Source organism: Ornithorhynchus anatinus, chromosome 1 (assembly GCF_004115215.2).
Source record: "Ornithorhynchus anatinus isolate Pmale09 chromosome 1, mOrnAna1.pri.v4, whole genome shotgun sequence".
NCBI lineage: Eukaryota > Metazoa > Chordata > Mammalia > Monotremata > Ornithorhynchidae > Ornithorhynchus > Ornithorhynchus anatinus.
Window position 1 is genome coordinate 67559469 of NC_041728.1, and position 23057 is coordinate 67582525.

Here is a 23057-nt window from a genome sequence, read left to right on the forward strand (position 1 = left end):
GTTAGCTTTGAAAATTTGCCATTGAAAGAAGTACTACATTGGAAAAAATCGGCCCTTAATTTGAAGGGATTCTGCATCGGCTAGCCATCATTATTGTGGTCTAGGTAATCGTATTTTATGTACCATGACCAGAAAAAGATTATTTTTGGAAATAGCTTTGGCAACGTCTCCGCACATGGAGAACTTGTGAAAAATTTAAGATTTGATAAGAGGAAAACTTTGCTAACTCAGGCAGTGGTATGTGTTGAGTGCTTACTGTGTGCAGAACACTGTACTAAGCACTTGGGAGAGTACAACGGAGTTAGTGGGCAAGAGCCTTACTCTCAAGGCGTTTTACGGGCTAGTGACACCACACTAATCAGAAAGCTCTAGAAACTTGCATTTCCTGTTTGTGTTTTGTTGTTTGGGGTTTTTGGGAGGTGGTTTTTGGTGTTTCTAAAGTGCTTACTATATTCTAGGCACTGGACTAAACACCATAGAAGCTGTAGCAAGTCCTGGGAGCCCTGTAGTTCTGATTCGTGGACAAACTCGGTTAAGTGACACCTTTTAGAAAAGGAATTTCCGATGTTCTGAGTCCTCTTCCAGGTTATGCTTCTGGCCCGGGGTGATTGAATAAACGACTTGCTAATTTGATTAGGCAGCAGATTCACCACCCCGCCGGTCACTGAATTCCCTCCTTGCTGGCAGCTGTTTTTCTAGTTTACAGCAGTCTGGAAATCTGTTTCAGGAAGCCTAGTGGAAAGATCATGGGCCTGGGAGTCAGAGGATCTGGATTCTAACCCCCGCTCTGCCAGTTTCTTGCTGAGTGACCCTGGGCAAGCCACGTCTCAGTGCCTCAGTTCCCTTAACTGTAAAAATGAGGATTTTTTCCTTCCTATTTACATTACAAGTCACTACTGGGACAAGGACTGTGTCTGGCCTCATTAACTGTGTGACTGTGAGCAAGTCACTTAACTTCTCTGTGCCTCAGTTCCCTCATCTGTAAAATGGGGATTAAGACTGTGAACCTCATGTGGGACAACCTGATGACCCCGTATCTACCCCAGCGCTTAGAACAGTGCTCTGCACATAGTAAGCGCTTAACAAATACCAACATTATTATTATTATTAACCTGTATCCCCTCTAGACTATAAACTCGTTATGGGCAGGTTCAGGTCTGCTAATTCTGTTGTACTCTCCCAAGTGCTTAGTACAGTGCTCTGCACATAATAAGCACTCAGTAAATGCAACAGATTGGTTGATTGACCTAACCCAGCACTTGGAACAGTGTTTAACACATAATAAGAACTTAACAAATAGCATAATAATAATTTGCTATTCAACTCCTGTATTTAGCAAATGGTTCCTTTATAGATTATCTCCTAATCTGATCATCAAGTACTCCTGCCATAATACTTGAATTGTAAACACAGCCTTGCCCTTTTTTGTTTGTTGGTTTTTTGTTTGGTTGGTTTTTTGTGGCATTTGTTAAGGGCTGACTGTGTGTCAGGCACTGTTCTAAACCCTGGGGTAGATACAAGCTAATCTGGTTGAGCACAGTCCATGTCCCACATGGGGCTCCAAGTCTTAAGGCCCATTTTGCAGATGAGGTAACTGAAGCCAAGAGAGGTGAAGTGACTCGCCTAAGGTCACACAGAAGACTCGTGGTGGAGCCGGGATTAGAACCCACGTCCTTCCGACTCATCATTTTATTAGAATTAGCAAAGAAAAGATTAAATGAAGATTTCTTGTTTCGATAGATGTTTTGCAAGTTGCACCTAATCATTCGCCTCGATATTATCACTCTGTAAAATTAATGATTCTCTAGCTGTAGGGAGTGCCGTGTGTAGGGAATGTGTTAAATCTGCACTACAGAGGAAGGCAAGAGTGAAAGCCATATTGTGAAAATCAAAGGATTTGCAGGTCCGTGCAAAAATTAATGTGATTCTGGCAACCCAATCAGTCGTATGTATTGAGCTCCTACTGTGTGCAGAGCATTGTTCCAAGGGCTTGGAAGAGAAAAATAGAATTAGTAGACAAAACCCCTCTTGAAGCGTTAGCTAGTTGTCTGGACTGTAAGCTTGTTGGGGGCAGGAAATATGTCTGTTTATTGTTATATTCTACTGTTCCCAAGTGTTTAGTAAGCTTCTTCCACATTTTCCCTGACAATAATAATAATAATAGTTATGGTATTTGTTAAGCACTTATTATATGCTAAACACTGTTGTAAGTGGTAGGTACAAGGTCATCAGATTGGACACAGACCCTTTCCCACGTAGGACTCACAGTCTCAATCCCTATTTTCCAGATGAGGTAACTGTGGCCCAGAGAAGTAAAGTGACTTGCCCAAGGTCACACAGCACAGAAGTGGCAGAGCTAGGATTAGAACCCATGACCTTCTGACGCCCAGCCCATGCTCTGTCCGCCGTACCACGCTGCTTTTCTCATCTGCCCTGAAATGGTGGTAGAACCAAAGCGAAGTCAACCATCGTTCTAATTAAAATGATTGATTTTGCCATCTTTGGCAAAATTATAGATGGCTAGTTCAAGAAAATGAACACGACAGGTATTTTTAAATCCCTATCTTAAGAGGCACCGTGGTTTCAGTTCAGTGCAGATCACGTGACTTAATGGCAAGGGCACGTGCTGGGGAGTCAGAGGCTGTGGGTTCTAATCCCGGCTCCGCCACTTATCAGCTGAGTGACTTTGGGCAAGTCACTTCATTCCTCCGGGCCTCAGTTACCTCATCTGTAAAATGGGGATGAAGACTGTGAGCCCCACGTGGGACAACTTGATTACCTTGTATTCTTTCATTCACTCAATCGTATTTATTGAGTGCTTACTATGTACAGGTGTACTGAGCGCTTGGAATTTACACTTGGGCCACAAATAGAGACCATCCCTGCCCAACGACAATCTAAATGCAGGAGACAGAGAACACAGTAAAGGAAGTAGTCAGGCGTCAATGCCGTCAAGATAAATAGAATCATAGAGATATACACATCGTTAATGAAATAAATAGACTGATAGATAATATATACAAATATGCACAAGTGCTGTGGGGAGGAGATTCTGTTTATCTTGATTCTATCTATTGCTATTGTTTTAATGAGATGTACATCCCCTTAATTCTATTTATTGCTACTGTTTCTGTCTGTCTCCCCCAATTAGACTGTAAGCCCGTCAGTGAGCAGGGACTGTCTCTATCTGTTGCCGATTTGTACATTCCAAGCGCTTAGTACAGTGCTCTGTGCATAGTAAGCGCTCAATAAATACTATTGAATGAATGAATGAGGAGAAGGGGGAGGGGAGGAGGAGCAGCTGGAAAGGGAGGGCTCCTTAGTAGTTTCCTTTGGCTAGTCAGAATATGACTTTTTATCTCCTAAACCAGGTTTTACCATAAAAAAGCTTTCATGCTAAGAGCACTTATCATAAAAAAGCTTTCATGCTAAGAGCACTTATTTTGTCTCCATTGGGTGCAATATAATAATGTTGGTATTTGTTAAGCACTTGCTGTGTGCAGAGCACTGTTCTAAGCACTGGGGGAGATACAGGGTCATCAGGTTGTCCCACGTGAGGCTCACAGTCTTAATCCCCATTTTACAGATGAGGGAACTGAGGCACAGAGAAGTTAAGTGATTTGCCCACAGTCACACAGCTGACAACAGCACTAAATGCATGGGGGAGTCAAACAGAAGCAGTGTGAGAAGCAGCGTGGCCTAGTGGAGAGAGCACAGGCCTGGGAGTCAGAAAGACCTGGGTTCTAATCCTGGTTCTGCCACTTGCTTGCTGTGTGACCTTGAGCGAGTCACTTAATTTCTCTGTGCCTCTGTTTCTTCAAGCCATAAAAAATTGGGGTTAAATACGTATTCTCCCTTCCTACTTAGACTGTGAGCTCCATGAGGGACAGGGACTGTGTCCAGCCTAATTAACTTTTACCTACCCTAGCACTTAGAACTGTGTTTGACGCAGGGTAAGCATTGAACAAATGCCATTTAAAAAAAGGACGAAGCACATTCCCTGCTTACAGTGAGTTTGAGCTCTAGTGAAGGGAAATATAAAAAATATTTCACAGAGAAATCAGAATAGATTACTGACTACAGTTGATTATCCATCCCTCTCTCGCTCTGTAAGTGTAAAGCGATGACCGGTCATTTGGGTTTGCCCAGGATTTTCTTGGAATTCAAGGTTATATGTGTCCCATGTGATTTTGAATAAGTACCTCAGGTTGGCCCTAGGCAACTATATCTGAGGAATTATAGTTTGTAATCCCCAAAGACAGTATGGTCTCAGAGAGATGCGTAGCGTCCACCTTAGTGGCCTAGTGGAAAGAACACGGGCCTGGGAGTCAGACGATTTGGGTTCTAAACCTAGCTCGGTCACTTGCCTAGGTCTCGGACTTGGCCTAATCACTCTATGCCTCAGTTGCCTCATCTGTAAAATGGGGATTAAATACTTGTTCTCCCTCCTTCTTACACTTGGTGGAACGTGGACTCCATTCCCTCCCACCTTATAAAAACTCTCCCCCATCCCTCCTCCCCCTCCTTAACTTCCATCTTCAACCGCTCACTCTCCAGTGGCTTCTTTCCCTCTGCCTTCAACCATGTCCGTGTCTCCTCCATCCTAAAAAACCCTCCCTTGACCCCACTGCCCCTTCCAGTTATCACCCATCTCCCTCCTACCCTTCCTTTCCAAACTCCTGAAGCAAGTCATCTACACTAGCTGCCTCCAGTTCCTTTCCTCCGACTCTCTCTCTCCTGGACCCTCTCCAGCCTGGCTTCTCTCCACTCCACAGAAACCGCCCTCTCAGAGGTCACCCGTGACCTCCTTCTTGCCAAATCCAACGTCTCCTACTCCATCCTAATCCTCCTTGACCTCTTAGCTGCCTCTGACGCTGTCAACCATCCCCTTCTCCTCAACACGTTATGCAACCTTGGCTTTACTGACGCTGTCCTCTCCCGGTACTCCTCTTAGCTCTCTGGCCGTTCATTCTCAGTCTCCTTCGCGGGCTCCTCCTCCCCCTCCCATCCCCTAACTGTAGGGGTTCCTCAAGGCTCAGTTCTTGGTCCCCTTCTGTTTTCCACCTACACTCACTGCCTTGATGAACTCATTTGAAGCACGGGCTTCAACTATCATCTCTACGCACATGATACCCAAATCTGTATCTCCTCCCCTACTCTCTCTCCCTCCTTCCAGGCTCGCATCTCCTCCTGCCTTCAGGACATCTCCACCTGGATGTCCGCCCGCCACCTAAAACTCAACATGTCCCAAGGCTGAGCTCCCTATCTTCCCTCCCAAACCCTGTCCTCTCCCTGACTTTCCCGTCACCGAGAACGGCACTACCAACCTTCCCGTCTCACGAGCCCGCAACCTTGGTGTCATCCTTGACTCCGCTCTTTCATACATCCCACACATCCAATCCGTCACCAAAGCCTGCCGGTCTCACCTTCACAACATCGCCAAGATCCGCTCTTTAGCTCTCCATCCAAACCGCTACCCCTTAGTACAGTCGCTGATCCTATCCCGACTGGATTACTGCATCAGCCTCCTTTCTGATCTCCCAACCTCCTGTCTCTCCCCACTTCAGTCTATACTTCACTCTGCTGTCCAGATAATCTTTTTACGGAAACATTCTGGGCACGTCACCTATTTCCTCCAAAATCTCCTGTGGTTGCCTATCAACCTCCGTATCAAGCAGAAACTCCTCACACTTGGCTTCAAAGCTGGCCATCCCCTTGCCCCCTCCTACCTCACCTCCCTTCGCTCCTTCTCAAGCCCAGCCTGCACACTCCCCTCCTCTGCCGCCGCTAACCTCCTCACGGTGCCTCGTTCTCACCTGTCCCACCGTCGACCCCTGGCCCACGTCCTACCTCTGCCCTGGAACGCCCTCCCTCCTCACCTCCGCCAAACTAGCGCACTTCCCCCACTTCAAAGCCCTACTGAAGGCCCACCTCCTCCAAGAGGCCTTCCCAGACTGAGCCCCCTTTTTCCTCAGCTCCCCCTCCACTTCCTTTGCTCTCCCCACCCCCCACAGCACTTGTGTGTATATGTACATATCTATTATTCTATTTATATTAATGCCCGTTTGTTTGTTTTCATATGTATACAGCTATAATTCTATTTATATTGATGTTAACGATGCCTGGTTACTTGCTTTGATGTCCATCTCCCCCCTGCTAGACTTTAAGCCTGTCGTGGGCAGGGATTGTCTCTCTTTATTGCTGAATTGTATTTTCCAAGTCCTTAATACAGTGCTCTGCACCAAGTAAGTGCTCAGTAAATACGATTGAATGAATAAATGAATGAATAAATAATAATAAAGAGAATGCCCAGAAGGAGAGGTAGTACCTCATTATACCAGAGGGTCACTTGTGTGTTATTTCGGTGGACAACCAAAATATAAAGTATAATTTTTTATTCATTAAAACATATTTCAATCTTCCTCCTAATGGAGCACGGAACAGAGAGTTTTATGGGACAGAAACCGTGTCCAATCTAATAACCTTGAATCTACCCCAAGGCTTAGCACGTAGAAGATGCTTAAGAAGTGCCCAAATGATCATTATTGGATTATTAATAATTTATTCAAGAGGTTCTTGCTACCTTCAATATATAGATTTTGGTCATTAATCACCTAAACCTCACGTGGTATGCAAATCTTAGCTATAAAATGGAAAACTCTTTAAAAAATGGTAGTGGTCTTAATTGTTTCCCAAATCCACTTTCTGTTTTAGTATAGCTTTTTCTAGGTAATGTAGTGTAAGGAAAACAAGAAGGAAATATTTTGCTTGTAGTCTTAATGGGAGTTGGTGGCAATGAAATAATTACCTGAATTGCAAATTTAAGTAATATCCCGGATTTGCTTCTGAGGGATTCTCCTTTGAGGTCTGTCAGGGAGAGGAAAGAAAATAGGATTTCATCCATCTGGTTTTCGTTGCATACTGAGGACTCACTGATATGGTGTTCAGTTCCTTGGAATAAAATTGCATCGTCTTCTTTATGGTTGCATTTTGGCACAAATAACTCGATATTACATCAATCAGTCGATTAAGGGTATTTATTGGAAGTTTACTACGTGTAGAACAGTTTCAGAATGGTTAATCTGAGGGTGTTTTTGATCAATTTTGTTTCAGCAGTGAGTGGAAAAAATGTATTGCCCTAAATATACGACTCATAACTTCATAATTAGAAATCCCTCCGGCCTATTGATAAACTTCTTGGAACAGAATCAAAGCAGGAGGTTAAATTGCTGGACTGAATGCTTTCTAATATACCATTTTTATCTCTCTAGTGAGTGATCGAAGGCGGTTAGAAGCTCAGGAAAACAGTAGTGTAGCTTGTATTTATGATTGTAAATTAAACACACTTTTCATTTTAAAGTTAGCCTGGCTGTAATTATTAAGCACGTTTTTCATTTAAAACTTAACCTGAGCATAATTTTCTAAATTCCTGACTTCCTTGGGTAATAGTAGTGACATCATAATTTACAGTTTCATTCACTCATTCATTTAAAGTTCATTAATTTACAGTCCATTCCCCCCTCTAGACTGTGAGCTCATTGTGGACAGGGAATGTCACTGTTTATTGTTGTATCGTACTTTCCCAAGCGCTCAGTACAGTGCTTTGCACACAGTAAGCACTCAATAAATACGATTGAATGAATGAATTCACCCGATTATTTTTTTAAATCTAGATTGTGTTTGCATTTGATACTGTTATCTGCTAATCCTTTTTTTTTTCTCTTTTAGGAGAGACAAACTCTGGATTTGCATGGAGTTTTGTGGTGGTGGTTCCTTACAAGACATTTATCATGGTGAGATCAAATTGGTATTTTTGCCTAAAAGTCATAAAGTCTCCAGAATACTACCGGTAGTTATAGGACATTGGAACGTGGAAATGGTTTTAAAGTGGAAAGTATTTTATTTAGTGGCTGTTGGTTTTTATATCTCTGACTGTAAGCAGCTTGTACATGAAGGTGTTATTTTGGATTATCATCAGTGGAGTCAAGTGCTTTGGTTGGGGAACTTTGTAACTCAGAGATTGCGAGCCCCTCGAGAGACAGAGTCCATGTCTGATTTCCACAGCTTAAGCAGAGGGCTTTTTTTCCTATGGCATTTGTTAAGCACTTACTACGTGTCAGGCACTGTGCTAAGCACTGGGGTAGATACAGTATCATCAGGTTGGACAAAGTCCACGTCCTACATTGGGCTCACTTTAATCCCCGTTTTTACACAGGAGGTACCTGAGGCACAGAGAAGTTAAGTGACCTGCTTCAGGTCACCCAGCAGACAGGTAGTAGAGCGGGATTAGAATCCAAGTCCTTCTGACTCCCGGGCCCATACTCTATCCGCTAGGCCTCACTGTTCCCACTATTTACACACACAAAACACTGATCGACCTATCGATCATTGGTATTTATGGAGCACTTACTGTGCGGAGAGCACTGTATTAAGGCCTTGGGAGAAAACAGCGTAGCAGAGTCGGTAGGCACGTTCCCTGCCCACAGCGAGCTCGCAGTCTAATAGTAACTACTATTAATAGTAAGTCAATATTTGCTCTTTCAGAACGGCAAACCCAGGTGGCCTTCAACCATAATACTTTGTGATATAATCCTGATGGGCTTTCCCGGCATCAGTAGACTGAGTGCTGGAGTTAGGAAGCTTTAATAAGCAACACCTAGATGATGGAGAAAGGCGTCCCGTGCCCCACTAACACACACGCCCAGTGAGAAGCAGCGGGGTCTGGCGGAAAGATCGTGGGCCTGAGAGTCAGAAGGACCTAGGTGCTTGTCCCGGCTTTACCGCTTTTCTGCTGCGCGACCTTGGGCAAGTCCCTTCACTTCCCCGTGCCTCAGTTGCCTCATGTAAAATGGGGATTACGGTGAGCCCCACGTGGGACAGGGACTGTATCCAACCCAATTTGCTTATATCTACCTCAGTGCTTAGTACGGTGCCTGGCACATAGCACTTAACAAATACCACAATTATTATTATCAATCTCTCCCTCCTCTCTCTGCATCCTACATCTCCGTAATATCTGGCTATGTTTTTGAGTCAATTTCTCTGAAGTAAATAAATCAATGAGTGGTGTTGACGGAACGCTCACTTTTTGCAGAGCACTCGACTAAGCACTTAGGAAAGTATTATAGGAGTGTTAGACGCAAGCCCTGCCCTCTAGGATTTTTCAGCCTTTCTGCTTAAAAAAATTAAACGTATAGTGTAACGGTAGAAAACGACAATGTAAAAGAGAAATCGTAGATCATTGTGGAATGAATTGTTAGAGTTTTCAATTCCCAGGTCCCATCATTGCGTCACCTGAGAAGCTGTTCTGTCAGTCAGATTTTTGAACGTCTACCGTGTGCAGAGAACGCTGTCCTAAACTCTTGGGAGAGTACAACTTAAATGATTTGGTAGAAACGTTCCCTGCCCACAGTGAGCTTCTTTTATTCCACAACGATCCCCCGATCACTGGGGAAGCAGCATGGCTCAGTGGAAAGAGCCCGGGTTTGGGAGTCAGAGGTCATGGGTTCTTATCCCGGCTCCGCCGCTCGTCGGCTGGGTGACTTTGGGCAAGTCACTTTGCTTCTCTGAGCCGCAGTTCCCTCCTCTGTAAAAGGGGGGTGAAGACTGTGAGCCCCACGTGGGACAACCTGATCACCTTGTATCCCCCCCAGTGCTTAGAACAGTGCTTTGCACATCGTAAGCGCTTAACAAATGTCATCATTATTATGATGCCAAATCACTGCACGCACTGTCTACTGCCTAATCAAACGGTTTCTTGCGTGTCTACTGTAAAATCATACTGCATACGGTCCCTTCAATACTCTTCAGGTACACGTGCCATCTTTTGAATTTTCCAAGCATTATTTTCAACTTTGCCTTGTTGACTCTTGGTTTGCCTGAAGCCTTTGGTCCGGAAGGTCCATTCCATCCTTGACTGCGGTTCATCACTAAACGCAAAGATTAGATCATCCACTTGTCTGCTGCGTGACCTTGGGCACTTCACTTCTCTGGGCCTCAGTTACCTCATCGGTAAAATGGGGATTAAGACCGTGAGCCCCGTGTGAGACGTGGACTGCATCCAACCTGATTCACTTGCATCTACCCAAGCGTTTAGTACAGTGCCTGGCACCTATTCAATCATTCAGTCGTATTTATTGAGCACTTTCTGCGTGCTAAGCACTGCATAAGCGCTTGGGAGAGTACAATTCAACAACAAGCAGACACATTCCCTGCCCACAACAAGCTCATAGTCTAGTAAGCACTTAACAGACACCATAAAGCAAGCAATAAAATGGGGATTAAGACTGCGGTCCCCATATAGGACGTGGACTACATCCAACTTGGTTAGGTTATGTCTACCCCAGCACTTAGTACAGTGCCTGGCACATAATAAGCTCTTAACAAATACCTTTAAAAAAATATATCACTCGGTTTTCCCTGCCCCTTTGGTAGGAGTGGAAGAGATAGAAATCCTATACTGATTAAACGATTAGACTGTAAGCCAGCCATTGGGCAGGGATTGTCTCTATCAGTTGCCGAATTGTTCATTCCAAACGCTTAGTACAGTGCTGTGCACATAGTAAACGCTCAATAAATACTATTGAATACTGGTGATTCAAAACTATGAAAAGATTCGTAAGAATCCTGATTAAGCAACCTCAAAATTTCCTCTTGAAAGTTGACTCTATAGGGAAGATTCCATTGCCTTTGAAACGTCTATGGCGTCTGGAGGGATTTACGTTATGGGGAAGGATCCACTCTTCTCAACACAACCGAGATGATAAAAACATCATTATTTCCCGTTTGAGACTTCAGAATTTTCCAGTTTGGGCAGACAACTTTGGATCGCTGTGTTCGGAGGAACGCCTCCAATATCGGAACTTCCATTCCTGGAACAAGCTGATCCTCGCTGATTCCAGGGGAAAACAAGCTACCCCATCTGCTGGGAATCCAAATTATAAAGTCGTTAAAAACTCCACTGCACCTTGAACTCTAAAAATGAGGATTTTGTCAGTTATCCTAGAATACAGGGCTTGCATTCTTGAAGAACCCCATGTTACGTAAGACGCATATCCATCAGTGGTGATATTTATGAACACTTCTCCTGTGGAACTCATTATTTAACCGATGAGCCACATACACACAACTGTTTCTTCCTGCATCATGTTCTGTCGGGCACATGTGTGTTGTCAGAGAATATTTCTCAATTCCTCAATAATATTCATTCCAAAATGGCTAAAAGAGAGTTATGGGTTACTTAAGTGGCTGAGCAACGAGACTTAGTGAGATGTCTGTTTTTTGTTTCTGTTTTCTTTTCAAAGGTATTTTTTAAGCTGTTATTTGTGCCAGGTACTTTAAGCACTGGGGTGGATACAAACTAATCAGGTTGAACGCAGTCCCTTCCCACATGGGGCTCCCAGTCTTAATCCCCATATTACAGATGAGGAAACTGAGGCCCAGAGATATGAAGTGACTCGGTCAAGGTCACACAGTGAACAAGCGGCGGAGCCGGGATTAGAATCCATCTGACTCCCAGGCCCGGGCTGTATTCATTCTCTGCTTCTAGTGTTGAGGTTATCTGTTGAAACATGTAACGTCTCGGTTGACACTTGAGGAAAATGGTGCAATCCTTTTAAGATCTTTAAAATGTGGGGATTTTTGTTCTAATTGCAGTAACTGGACCGCTCTCAGAACAGCAGATTGCATATGTCAGCCGAGAAACACTACAGGTAATTCAGATCCTAATTGCTATATATATAATTCAGATCCTAATTGCAGATCTTATATATCTTCTTGGATAAGAGAAACTAGCAACTGGTCGTCTGAAAGATGTTGTGGTAACATTTTAGCAAGATCCAGAATAGAAAGGGCTTTTTTTTTTCTTCTTTTATTGATGCTTTATAATCGAGGATGAATTTGCAGTTAAAAATGTGGAAATCCAAATGCATCTAGATGTCCTTTCATAATCCTGTCCACTTCCCAGATTTGATGGGACATTGATTCTCTGTAGTGATTGTCACTTTGAATCTCTGTAAAAGTTCATTTGAAGACATATTAATTGATGGACAATTATTTCAGTATTCCACATGTTTACGATTTGCTGCGATTGTCTATTTCTGTCTGGTACATTGGCTCTCTTGTTACTGTTATAGCATTCCCGTGATTCTGTCTACACTTGGGTTGAAGGCAGCCTGTTGAGAAAATGATCTCCCATCTTTTCATTTTTGTATTGGAAGTGTAATGTATTCAGTTCACATCCCCAAATGTGCTCTCTACTGAAACGCTTTTATTTTTAAAACCACAGGGATTATATTATCTTCACAGTAAAGGAAAAATGCACAGGGATATAAAGGTATGATTCCAAATCTCAAGTCCCGGGTTTCCATTTTATACTTCCCCTTGGTTAAAGTTGCTGTTCTGTCTTCTCATTTACACTTTTTCTATTGGTAATGCATATTTTTCACCGTCAATACAGTGTTACTGTGAAGAAAATGTGAACTGTGCTTTTGAAACTTGATGATACTCCAGTTTCTCTCAACAGTTCACCTAGCTTGTTTATGAAATTGAGACCTGCTGCCCGAAGGTCATAAAGTAGACCTCTCCCAGGGTTTCACTTATTTGAAGAAACCTTTGCGTTCTTAGGGATGGTATTTGTTAAGCACTTACTACGCGCCAAGCACCGTTCCGAACACCGACCCAGTCCCTGTCCCACATGGGGCTCACAGTCTTAACCCCCATTTAACAGATGAGGGAACTGAAGCACAGAGAAGAGAAGTGACTTGTCCAAGGTCACACAGCAGCCATATGGTGGAGCCAGGATTAAATTGGTCCACTGACTTCCAGGCCTGTGCTCTTTCCACTAAGCCACACTGCTTCCCAGGGATCGGAAGGGGCAAGTCGAACACCACCCTGACTACTATTCCATTTGGACCACCATTCCTCTAACCTACTGAGGAGGAATCTATGGCAACCTAAATTATGAAAAAGCCTCGGTGGAGGGAGAAGAGAGCTAGTAGCCACAGTCAGCCTGCTGACCTGTTACTGCATCGTGGATCTACCCTTGGTAGCTTTCTTCTGGATTGGTAGAATATTTGAACTCAAGCTTTTTAAGGGATAAAGCGATACTTCTGGAATCGGTGTTTTAATAATATTTTGTCTGTTTCGAAGGGTGCAAACATTCTACTAACGGATAACGGCCATGTCAAATTAGGTAAGTGATTTTAAATATTTGGTATATTATGTGGCAAAATGTATTGGTCTTTACAACCCAGATCTTTTTCCCTCCAGAGCATCTTAATGTATTGTAAATCTAAGTTATTCGTAGAGTGACTATGTGGAAGAAATTTAAAGTTTCACCTACTAAAGTTTGGTTACACAGCTTGCGGATATCACCCGTAATTTTGAGCGTTCTAAGCCTGCGTAAAACGCAGGTTGAAAGCCTCAGCTAGTAAAGGATTTCTCAATATGATTATTATAGGGCCATAAAAAGTAATCAGCCTAACATTAAATTGATTTAAAAGAAATCTGTGATTCAGTGCAGTTGAAACTAGGTTGATAAAAGTATGTATGTGTGTATTCATAAAAGCTGCTCAACGAGTGTGTCTGAGCAGTTGCTATCAGACTGATTAGCACATAGTAAGCGCTTAAAACATTCCAGAATCGCTGCCTTTGTTTGAATTGGTTTGATGCCTCCTCTCAGAAATGTTCATTCCTCCCACTATTCTGTTGGCTAATTCCATTTTAGGATTAAAGGGGCCGCCCAGTCTTCAACTTTGATTTTTCAGTCATCACTAAGGAGCAGATGAGCATGACAGCCAAATCTTGCTTGTGTGTATATATTTAGTATGTAATAATAATAATGATGATGATATTTGTTAAGCGCTTACCACATGTCAGTCGCTGTTCCGAACGCTGGGCTAATCAGGTTAGACTCAATCTCTGTCCCACATGGAGCTCACAGTCTTAATCCCCACTTTCCAGATGAGATATTGAGGCACAGAGAAGTGTAGTGACTTACCCAAGGTAACACAGCAGTCAGGTGGTGGAGCTGGGTTTAGAACCCAGGTCCTCCTGATAGACCCGTGTTTCCTCCACTAGGCCATGCTGCTTCCCCAACATTGGGAAAGAGGAGAGGAGAGGAAGAGAGAAAGATAATGAATGAGAATGCATATTTATACTCAATTTATGGTAGGGAAGTATGATGGCTATTAATGTTTAATATCAGAAATAATTTGTTAATGGTCTTTGAAGATAGCAAGCTTCTTGTGGGCAGGGGTCGTGTCTACCAAGTATGTTTTATCGTACTCTCCCAAACACCTGGTACAGTGCTCTGCACACGGTAAGTGCTCGAAAAATCCCATTGATTGCCAACAAAAAATGGGGTAGAGCAGGCCTCCTCTTTCCATTCATCTCAGTGTTGATAGTTTGTGAAGCTCGCACCCCATACACGTCAAGAACCCAGGGATATTTGGCCTAGTTAGCAAAAACTCGTAGTCGGGCCCAGAGGATAGGGAGCGATTAGAGTCGGAGGAGCGAGAGCCTAGATGGACAGAGCAGATGGCGTTCCATAGGGTCCAGCGTCTTTTTCACGCTTTCAACACTGATGAAATGCCTCTCTGAATAAGCTTGCCGATCACATTATCATAATCACCCGTATTTATTGTCTGCTTTCCGCAGCCCCGGGTGCTGGGTGTGAGAAAAGGGGCTTGTGATGAGCACTTTGAAGGGTAAGATTAGACTTGTAAATGACCGCTTCCTCAACTGACTGAGGCCAGAAGGCCCCCGAACAAAGCAAGTCAAAACGAGTGCAGAACTAAGCCCTCGGAGAGGAACGATCCCTTGGAGAGGAAGAGAAGCAGCGTGACCTGGTGGATAGGGCCCGGCTCTCGGAGGCAGAAGGACGGGGGTTCTGATGCCAGTTCCGCCACTTGTCTGCTGTGTGATTTGGGGCAAGTCACTTCACTTCTCTGGGCCTCCGTCACCTCATCTGGAAAATGGGGATTGAGACTGTGAGCCCCATTTGCTTGCATCCACCCCAGCGCTTAGTACAGTGCCTGGCTCACAGTATGCGCTTAACAAATACCATAAAAAAAGCCCCAAATAATTGCATAAATAAAAGGTTGGGAATGACTGACTAGGTGAAGCGACAGCTGAAAACAGAAACAAGATGGCTTTGTTCCAGGGTTATAATTCCAGAGTTAAAAAGAGACGTGCTACTAGGATGCCGAAGCAGGAATAAATTTAATTACCTAAAAACCGGGGGTTAATTTGTCCTTTGTAATCAACATTTGTAAGGGGATTGGAGGGATAAGACTTGAAATAGAGAAGCAGCGTGGCTCAGTGGAAAGAGCACGGGCTTGGGAGTCAGAGGTCATGGGTTCCAATCTCGACTCTGGCACTTGTCAGCTGTGTGGCCTTGGGCAATTCACTTAACTTCTCTGTGCTTCAGTTCCCTCATCTATAAAATGGGGATGAAGTCTGTGAGCCCTACGTGGGACAACCTGATTACCTTGTATCTACCCCAGCACTTAGAACAGTGCTCGGCACATAGCGCTTAACAAATACCAACGTTATTATTATTATTATTAAATACTCTTTCCTCATTATAATGTTCAGTTTTCCATTATATACTCGCTCTAGTATATTCTTGGAAAGGATTTTTAAAGCGTTCTTTAAAAAAAAAAAAATAATAATAATAAAGTTTTGATAGTTACCGCTATGATCCCGTTACAATAAGTGGCTTTTCCCGTAGGATGAATTAAAAAGACCCTTCTGTCATAGAATCAGGGTTCTTTTTCAGTTATTGTTTTTTTTTTAATTTTCAGTAGAAACCCAAACCCAAAGTTGTACTTCCTCTAACCGGGGAGGTGAAAAGCAAAGAGATGCTCAGTAAATAATGTGGCACATTAAGGAAACACACCGATAGCCTAAGGAAAACTCAGTGCGTAGCACATAGGAAATGCTTTACAAATACCATAATTATGAATAGGGAATTTTTTTAAAAAAAAGAACTGTCCTGCTCCAGCTATCACAAATGGCCGTTTAGCACTTTGTAATTTTGCTTTTAGAACTTCCTAATTTTGCTCTCAGTAACTGACATTATGGAGAACATCTCTCCTCCCCTTATAACATCTGCCTGGACACCGAACTGTGAATTCCAGGGGTCATTTTCATAGGAAAAAAAGCACTCTGTGCTTTTTAAAACCCATTCTTATCGATGTTATGTGGAGTATCAGAGCTGGGTATTGAACCTCTTACTTTCTCCCACCCATTCATTTTCCTGCACTTTAGATTTCGCGTTGAAGTCGACCCCCTTCCTAGTGTAGCACATGCAGGAAAATTAGAGAGATAATCCTCAACTGAGGCAACGTCGTCGTTTTTCGTTCTTTGGGACTTGTGGTATTCATTCAGTCGTATTGATTGAGCGCTTCCTGTGTGCAGAGCCCTGTACTAAGCGCCGGGGAAAGCACAACACAACCAAAAAACAGTGACATGGGTATTCCCACGGACACTTAATATTGTAATACATTTGCAGCGTTCTACTGAAGATGATTGTTCGATACCGTCTGTTTTTTGAAGAAACGTTGGTTGCTAACAGAAGTGGGTGTTAAGTCACATCTGCCATTCAGAAATCCCTCGGCGGATTCGGAGGGAGGGCTCAGAGCGCCATCGCTTCCAAATGGTAGTGGTAGGACCGTCTGGACCCCGGCCAAGGAGCTCTGCTGTTCGTTCCCTCCCAGCTCTCCTACCAATTCATCTTCCTCCCTTCCAGTTTCCCTGCCTATGGACAAACAGTGAAGCGACTCGCTTTCACGAAGCGGCACGGCGTAGTGCATAGAGCGCGGGCCTGGGAGTCAGAAGGTCATGGGTTCGGATCCCGGCTCCACCACTTGTCTGCCGCGGGACCCTGGACAAGTCGCTTCACTGCCTCAGTTTCCTCAGCTATAAAACGAGGATTGAGACCGCGGGCCCACGTGGGACAGCGACTGTGTCCGACCCTATTTGCTTCTATCCACCCCCGCACTTAGTACCGTGCCTGGCTCGTAGTAAGCGCTTAATAAGTACCATAATAATAATAATGATTATAAATACGACTGCCATAATGCCGACAGTTGGGCCTGCCTGACTCAGGCCAGGAGCTTGTTCTCTTTATATCTCTTTATTTATGGTATTGGTTAAGCACTTGCTATGTGTCCGGCACTTTACTAAACACTGGGGTAGAGACAAGATAATCGGGTTGGACACAGTCCATTGTCCCTCACGGGGCTCACAGTCTTAATCGCCAATTTACAGATGAGGTAACTCAGGCATAGGGAAGTGAAGTGACTGGCCCAAGGTCACACCGCGGGCAAGTGGCGGAGCCGGAATTAGAACCCAGATCCTTTTGACTCCCAGGCCTGCACGCTCTGTCCATCGGGCCGCACTGCTTTCCCCCGTTCTCAGTGTTCTTAAGACATCCACCGAGGATGACCTGTGGGCTGGCATATTCCCTCCCACCCCTTGGGAGAAACAGAGCGACCGGAAAAGTAGTCTCAATTTTCCTCCGTAAAGCTCGGCTCTCTTCATTTTTCTAGCCGATTTTGGAGTATCTGCACAGATAACAGCCACAATTGCCAAAAGGAAGTCTTTTATTGGAACACCGTATTGGTAAGTGTGTCTATTAAATTAGAACTCAAATCATATAGTTGAAAATGGTGTTGGTTTTAAAGAGTTTGCTGGATTCTCAATAGGAATTTCCAGGACTGAGGAAATCACATTAAGAATCAAATTGGGGGAGTGTGTGTTTGGGGGGTGGGGGGGTGCAGGTGGTGGTTTTTTTTTAATCTTAAGAGGGAAGTCTGAGTCAGTAATAAAAAAGTGAGGATGTTAGGGGATTAGTCACGATAGCCGTATTTGCCTCCTCAAGTCGTCGCATTTCCAGCCGGTAGGAGAATTGATCCCGAGGTTTCTTGTTGTTGTTGAAGTAGATTAACTTGTATCTCATCCCAGTGCTTAGAACAGTACTTGGCACAAAATAAGCACTTAACAAGTTCCGTAATTGTTATTATTAGTAGTAGTAGTAGTCGTTAGAGATGCAGCTGCCTCCTGCATCTGCCTCCTCACCGACCTCCCGTCTCTCCCCACTCCGGTCCGTACGTCACTCTGCTGCACAGATCACTTATCAGCAAAAACGTTTGGTCCGTGTCTCCCCACTCCTTAATTACCTCCAGAGGTTGCCCGTCCACCTCCACATCAAACAGAAAGTCCTTACCATTGGCTGTAAAGCCCGCAATCAGTGCTTTGCACCGAGTAATAATAATGTTGGCATTTGTTAGTATTTGTTAAGCGCTTACTCTGTACAGAGCACTGTTGTAAGCGCTGGGGTCGATACAGGGTAATCGGGTTGTCCCTCGTGAGGCTCACAGTTCATCCCCGTCTTCCAGATGAGGTAACCGAGGCCCAGAGAAGCGAGGTGACTTGCCCACAGTCACCCAGCTGACAGGTGGCAGAGCCGGGATTCGAAGCCATGACCTCTGACTCCCAAGCCCGGGCTCTTTCCACTGAGCCGCGCTGCTTCTCCTTAGTAAGCGCTTAACAAATGCCACCATTATTGTTATTACGATTAACTCACCTCACTCATCTCCTACTCCAGCTTAGCCCGCACGTTCTACTCCTTTAGCGCCAGCTCGCCGCCTGTGCCCCGATCTCGTCTGTCTCACCGCCGACCCCTTGCCCACATCCGCCCCCTTGCCCGGAGCTCCCTCCTCCTCCACGTGCGCCGGACCGCCCGGAGTCGTGGATATCCTCCCCGCTCCACCTGGGGAAAGGCGTCAGAACTCAGTGTCGCAAGGGCTGGAGCCCCGTGTTGGGACAGAGGCCATTTGGGGGAGAAAAATAAAAAGGTGGGAAGATTTCAGATCTCGTCAGGGGCCTGGCACAACTTAGCCTGGAACCTCAGCTCTGACGTGGAAGCCAAGGATGGCCTCCACAGCCCCCGTGAAGTGGACGCTAGGGCTGCCGACATAGGTGAACCTCCCCCAGAGTCTTGCCGCACCTGGCGATACGAGAAGCCGCGTGGCTCAGTGGAAGGAGCCCGGGCTTGGGAGTCAGAGGTCATGGGTTCGAATCCCCGCTCTGCCACTTGTCAGCTGTGTGACTGTGGGCAGGTCACTTACCTTCTCTGTGCCTCAGTTACCTCATCTGTAAAATGAGGATGAAGACTGTGAGCCTCATGTGGGACAACCTGATAACCCTGTGTCTACCCCAGTGCTTAGAACAGTGCTCTGCACATAGTAAGCGCTTAACAAATGCCAACGTTATTATTATTATATTTAAATGGATGGCCCCCTCGGGCCTCATTTTCCCCAAAGTTTGCAACAGCTTTTCCTGTACCTCAGTGGGTGTTTACGGATCTTGTCGATTATTCTGAAATACTAAAGAGAGGCTGACAGTGTACAAATACAGCGAAACTCCGTAGTCCTACGGTTTTGTCGTTGCGGAGATGAGGGCTCTCAGCTAACCCGAGAAGCAGCGTGGCCTCGTGGATAGAGCACGGGGTCTGGGCGTCGGAAGGACCTGGGTTCTAATCCCGGCTCCTCCACTTGTCTGCTGTGTGACTTTGGGCAGGGCACTTCACTTCTCTGTGCCTCAGTTCCCTCATCTGTAAAGTGGGGATTAAGACCGTGAGTTTTAAGTGGGACCGGGACTGTGTTCAACTCGATTAGCTTATATCTACCCCAGCGCCTCGTACAGTGCCTGACACTTAGTAAGCGCACAATAAATGCCATAAAAAATAAATAAAAAGAAAACCTGAAAGTTATTTTTATGTTCCCAGTTAAACTAGCTAGAGGGTACTTCCAGTCACCTTCTAAGCCCTTCTAAGCACATTTTTTAATGGCATTTGTTAGGCGCTTAGTGTGTTTCAAACACTGTACTAAGTGCTGGGGTACAAGGTAACTAGGTCAGACACAGTCCCTGTCCTAAGTAGGAGGGAGAAAAGATCCCCATTTTACAGTTGAGGAAAGTGAGGCACAGAGAAGTTGTGACTTGCCCAAGGTCACCCAGCAAGCAGTTGGCAGAGCCAGGATTAGAACTCAGGTCCTTCTGACTCCCAGACCCATGCTCTCTCCACTAGGCCACACCGTTTTTCAGTTTAATTTTTACAGGAAGCCATTTGAAAAGTGACTTTTCATTAAAGAAGCCGAAAGATTATTCTTCATTGAAAGGATGAATAGTGGATACATTACCCTTTAATTGTTTGAGGTCTTCATTTTCTTTAATTTTAAAAAATTCTCATTAACCACTGCTCTGACTTGCAAACTGGCTAACAAATCGAGTGTGAGAGCAAAACGAGCAATACGGTTTCAAGTATGGGTGATTATCGCTTTGGATATGCCGTAGACTTCGCTGAGAATCTTAAATTTCCTTCTTATTTATTCATTCATTCAGTAGGATTTATTGAACGCTTACTATGTGCAGAGCACTGTACTGAGCGCTTGGAATGTACAAATCGGCAACAGATTCATTCATTCATTCAATAGTATCTATTGAGCGCTTACTATGTGCAGAACACCGTACTGAGCGCTTGGAATGTACAAATCGGCAACAGATCGAGACAATCCCTGCCCATTGACGGGCTTACGGTCTAATCGGGGGAGATGGACAGACAAGAACAGTAGCAATAAATAAAAGGGGATGTACATCTCATTAAAACAATAGTAATAAATAGAATCAAGGGGATGTACATCTCATTAACAAAATAAATAGGGTAATAAAAAATATATACAGTTGAGCGGACGAGCACAGTGCTGAGGGGAGGGGAAGGTAGAGGAGCATCTGTGGCAAACTAATAGTAATAGCCCCAATCTAAAATCGAGTGTAGAGGTGAGCTGTCACTAGAGATCAAGGTCAATCATCGCATCTGGACCGGGCAGCTCAGGAAGCGATGGGCGGATAAACCTCGTCGTACCAAACCCCACCCGAGTGACCTAGGAGAAGAGAATGATTTTGGACAGGCCCGCTTAAGTGAGGATTTCCCACTTGAAAATCCCTGTATCAGATGAGTTTAGACTAGACCGTAAGCCCGTCAAAGGGCAGGGGCCGTCTCTATCTGTTACCGATTTGTCCATTCCAAGCGCTTAGTACAGTGCTCTGCACGTAGTAAGCGCTCAATAAATACTATTGAATGAATGAGTTTGGGGAAAACTAAAGTGCATTTCGGTTTTCCGACACCCTTAAGGATGGCCCCAGAAGTGGCTGCCGTGGAGAGGAAAGGCGGATACAACCAACTCTGTGACCTGTGGGCCGTGGGCATAACGGCCATCGAGCTGGCCGAGCTGCAGCCGCCCATGTTTGACCTGCACCCGATGAGGTGAGTCCGGCCGTTAGGCGACGGGAGGATCGTTCTGCCCGAGCGTCAGAGGAAACTGGTGTACGCCAGGTTTCTCTGGCACGTTTAAATGAGAGTTTTGTAGAAAGGGGCGCGAAAGCTGCGGGTCAAAGACTTTTCAGAATCTTCTCCTTCGGCGGCATCCTCGTCATTTGCCTGTGAATGAGTACTTACTGTGTGCAAAGCGCTGTACTAAGCGCTTGGGAGAGTACGATATAACATCAGGCCCGTTCTCTGCCCACAACGAGCTCACTGTAACCTAGGCTGTCAGCTCGCTGCGGGCAGGGAACGTGTCTGTTTTATTGTTGTCTTTTTACTCACCCAACCGCTTAGCACCCCGCTCTGCACCCAGAAAGCGCTCAGTAAATACGGTTGGCCGAGTGACTAGTTGTCCGTGGTGTTTGAGCACTAAACTCCACAGGGGAAATTTCCTACCTGCTATATAATAATAATAATAATAATACTGTTATTTGTTAAGCGCTTACTATGTGCCAAGCACTGTTCTAAGTGCTGGGATAGATACAAGGTTATTAGGATGTCCCCCGTGGGGCTCACTGTCTTAATCCCCATTTTACAGATGAGGGAACTGAGGCCCAGAGAAGTGAAGTGACTTGCCCAGAGTCACACAGCTGACAAGTGGCCGAGCCGGGATCAGAACCCACGTCCTCTGACTCCCAAGCCCGGGCTCTTTCCACCGAGCCATGCCGCTTTATGAGTGGGAGACTTAAAAGTAGATTTAACGGTGCAAAACGGGTCGTTTCTGCTTTCCGGATGTCGAGATGCAGCCGGCCCCAGTGCGGGGCTGATGCCGTGGTGAACGGTTCTGGAAGAGCAGAACCCCGAAGTGCTCTTGTTGGAGATGATAGCTCACTCGAGAAGCAGCGGGGCTCAGTGGAAAGAGGTCAGAGGTCATGGGCTCTGATCCCAGCTCTGCCGCTTGTCAGCTGTGTGACCTTAGTCAAGTCACTGAACTTCTCTGTGCCTCAGTTCCCTCATCCGTAAAATGGGAAGGAAGACTGTGAGTCCTAAGTGGGACAACCTGATCACCTTGTATCTACCCCAGTACTTAGAAAAGTGCTTGGCACATAGTAAGCGCTTAACAAATCCCAACATTATTCATTCAGTATTATTTAGTGAGCGCTTACTATGTGCAGAGCACTCTACTAAGCGCTTGGAATGGACAATTCGGCAACAGATAGAGACAATCCCTGCCCACTGATGGGCTAACAGTATTATTATAATTGTTATTATTACTCAGCCAAGTCACCCCGTCCCTCTAGCCTGGAAGCTGGTTGCGGGCAGAGAATTTGCCTGTTATATTTTACTCTCCCAAGCGCTTAGTGCAAGCCTCTGCACACAGTAAACACTCAATAAATACAACCGACTGATTCATCAGTACGGGTTGTGTTCTTGCAACACCCCTCATTACAGAAGTCTTGATGACGCATATATATAGATGTGCATAAATCCCTTCCTCAGTCACAGACTCATGTTGAAGTACAAGGGATTTGTTAAACGTGGCCTAGTGAAGCAGCATGGCCTACTGGCAAGAGCCCCGGGCTTGGGAGTCAGAGGTCGTGGGTTCTCACCCGGACTCCGCCGCTAGTCTGCTGTGTGACCTCGGGCGAGTCACTTCACTTCTGGGCCTCAGTTGCCTCGTCTGTAAAATGGGGATTGAGACTGGGATCTCCATGTGGCGCAGGGACTG

The 23057-nt window shown here is 45.1% G+C and overlaps 1 protein-coding gene across 6 annotated transcripts in view; it reads left to right on the forward strand.

The window, feature by feature from the left end:
• The window catches only part of MAP4K3 (mitogen-activated protein kinase kinase kinase kinase 3), a 194037-nt gene that overhangs the window by 92685 nt on the left and 78295 nt on the right, over positions 1 to 23057 (forward strand). For all 6 annotated transcript variants that reach the window (XM_029066090.2, XM_029066103.2, XM_029066120.2 and 3 more), the window contains exons 4-9: positions 7729 to 7793; positions 11656 to 11711; positions 12287 to 12334; positions 13150 to 13192; positions 17556 to 17628; positions 21200 to 21331. In XM_029066090.2, the coding sequence (XP_028921923.1) occupies positions 7729 to 7793; positions 11656 to 11711; positions 12287 to 12334; positions 13150 to 13192; positions 17556 to 17628; positions 21200 to 21331 (417 nt within the window). The remainder of the gene's footprint in view (positions 1 to 7728; positions 7794 to 11655; positions 11712 to 12286; positions 12335 to 13149; positions 13193 to 17555; positions 17629 to 21199; positions 21332 to 23057) is intronic.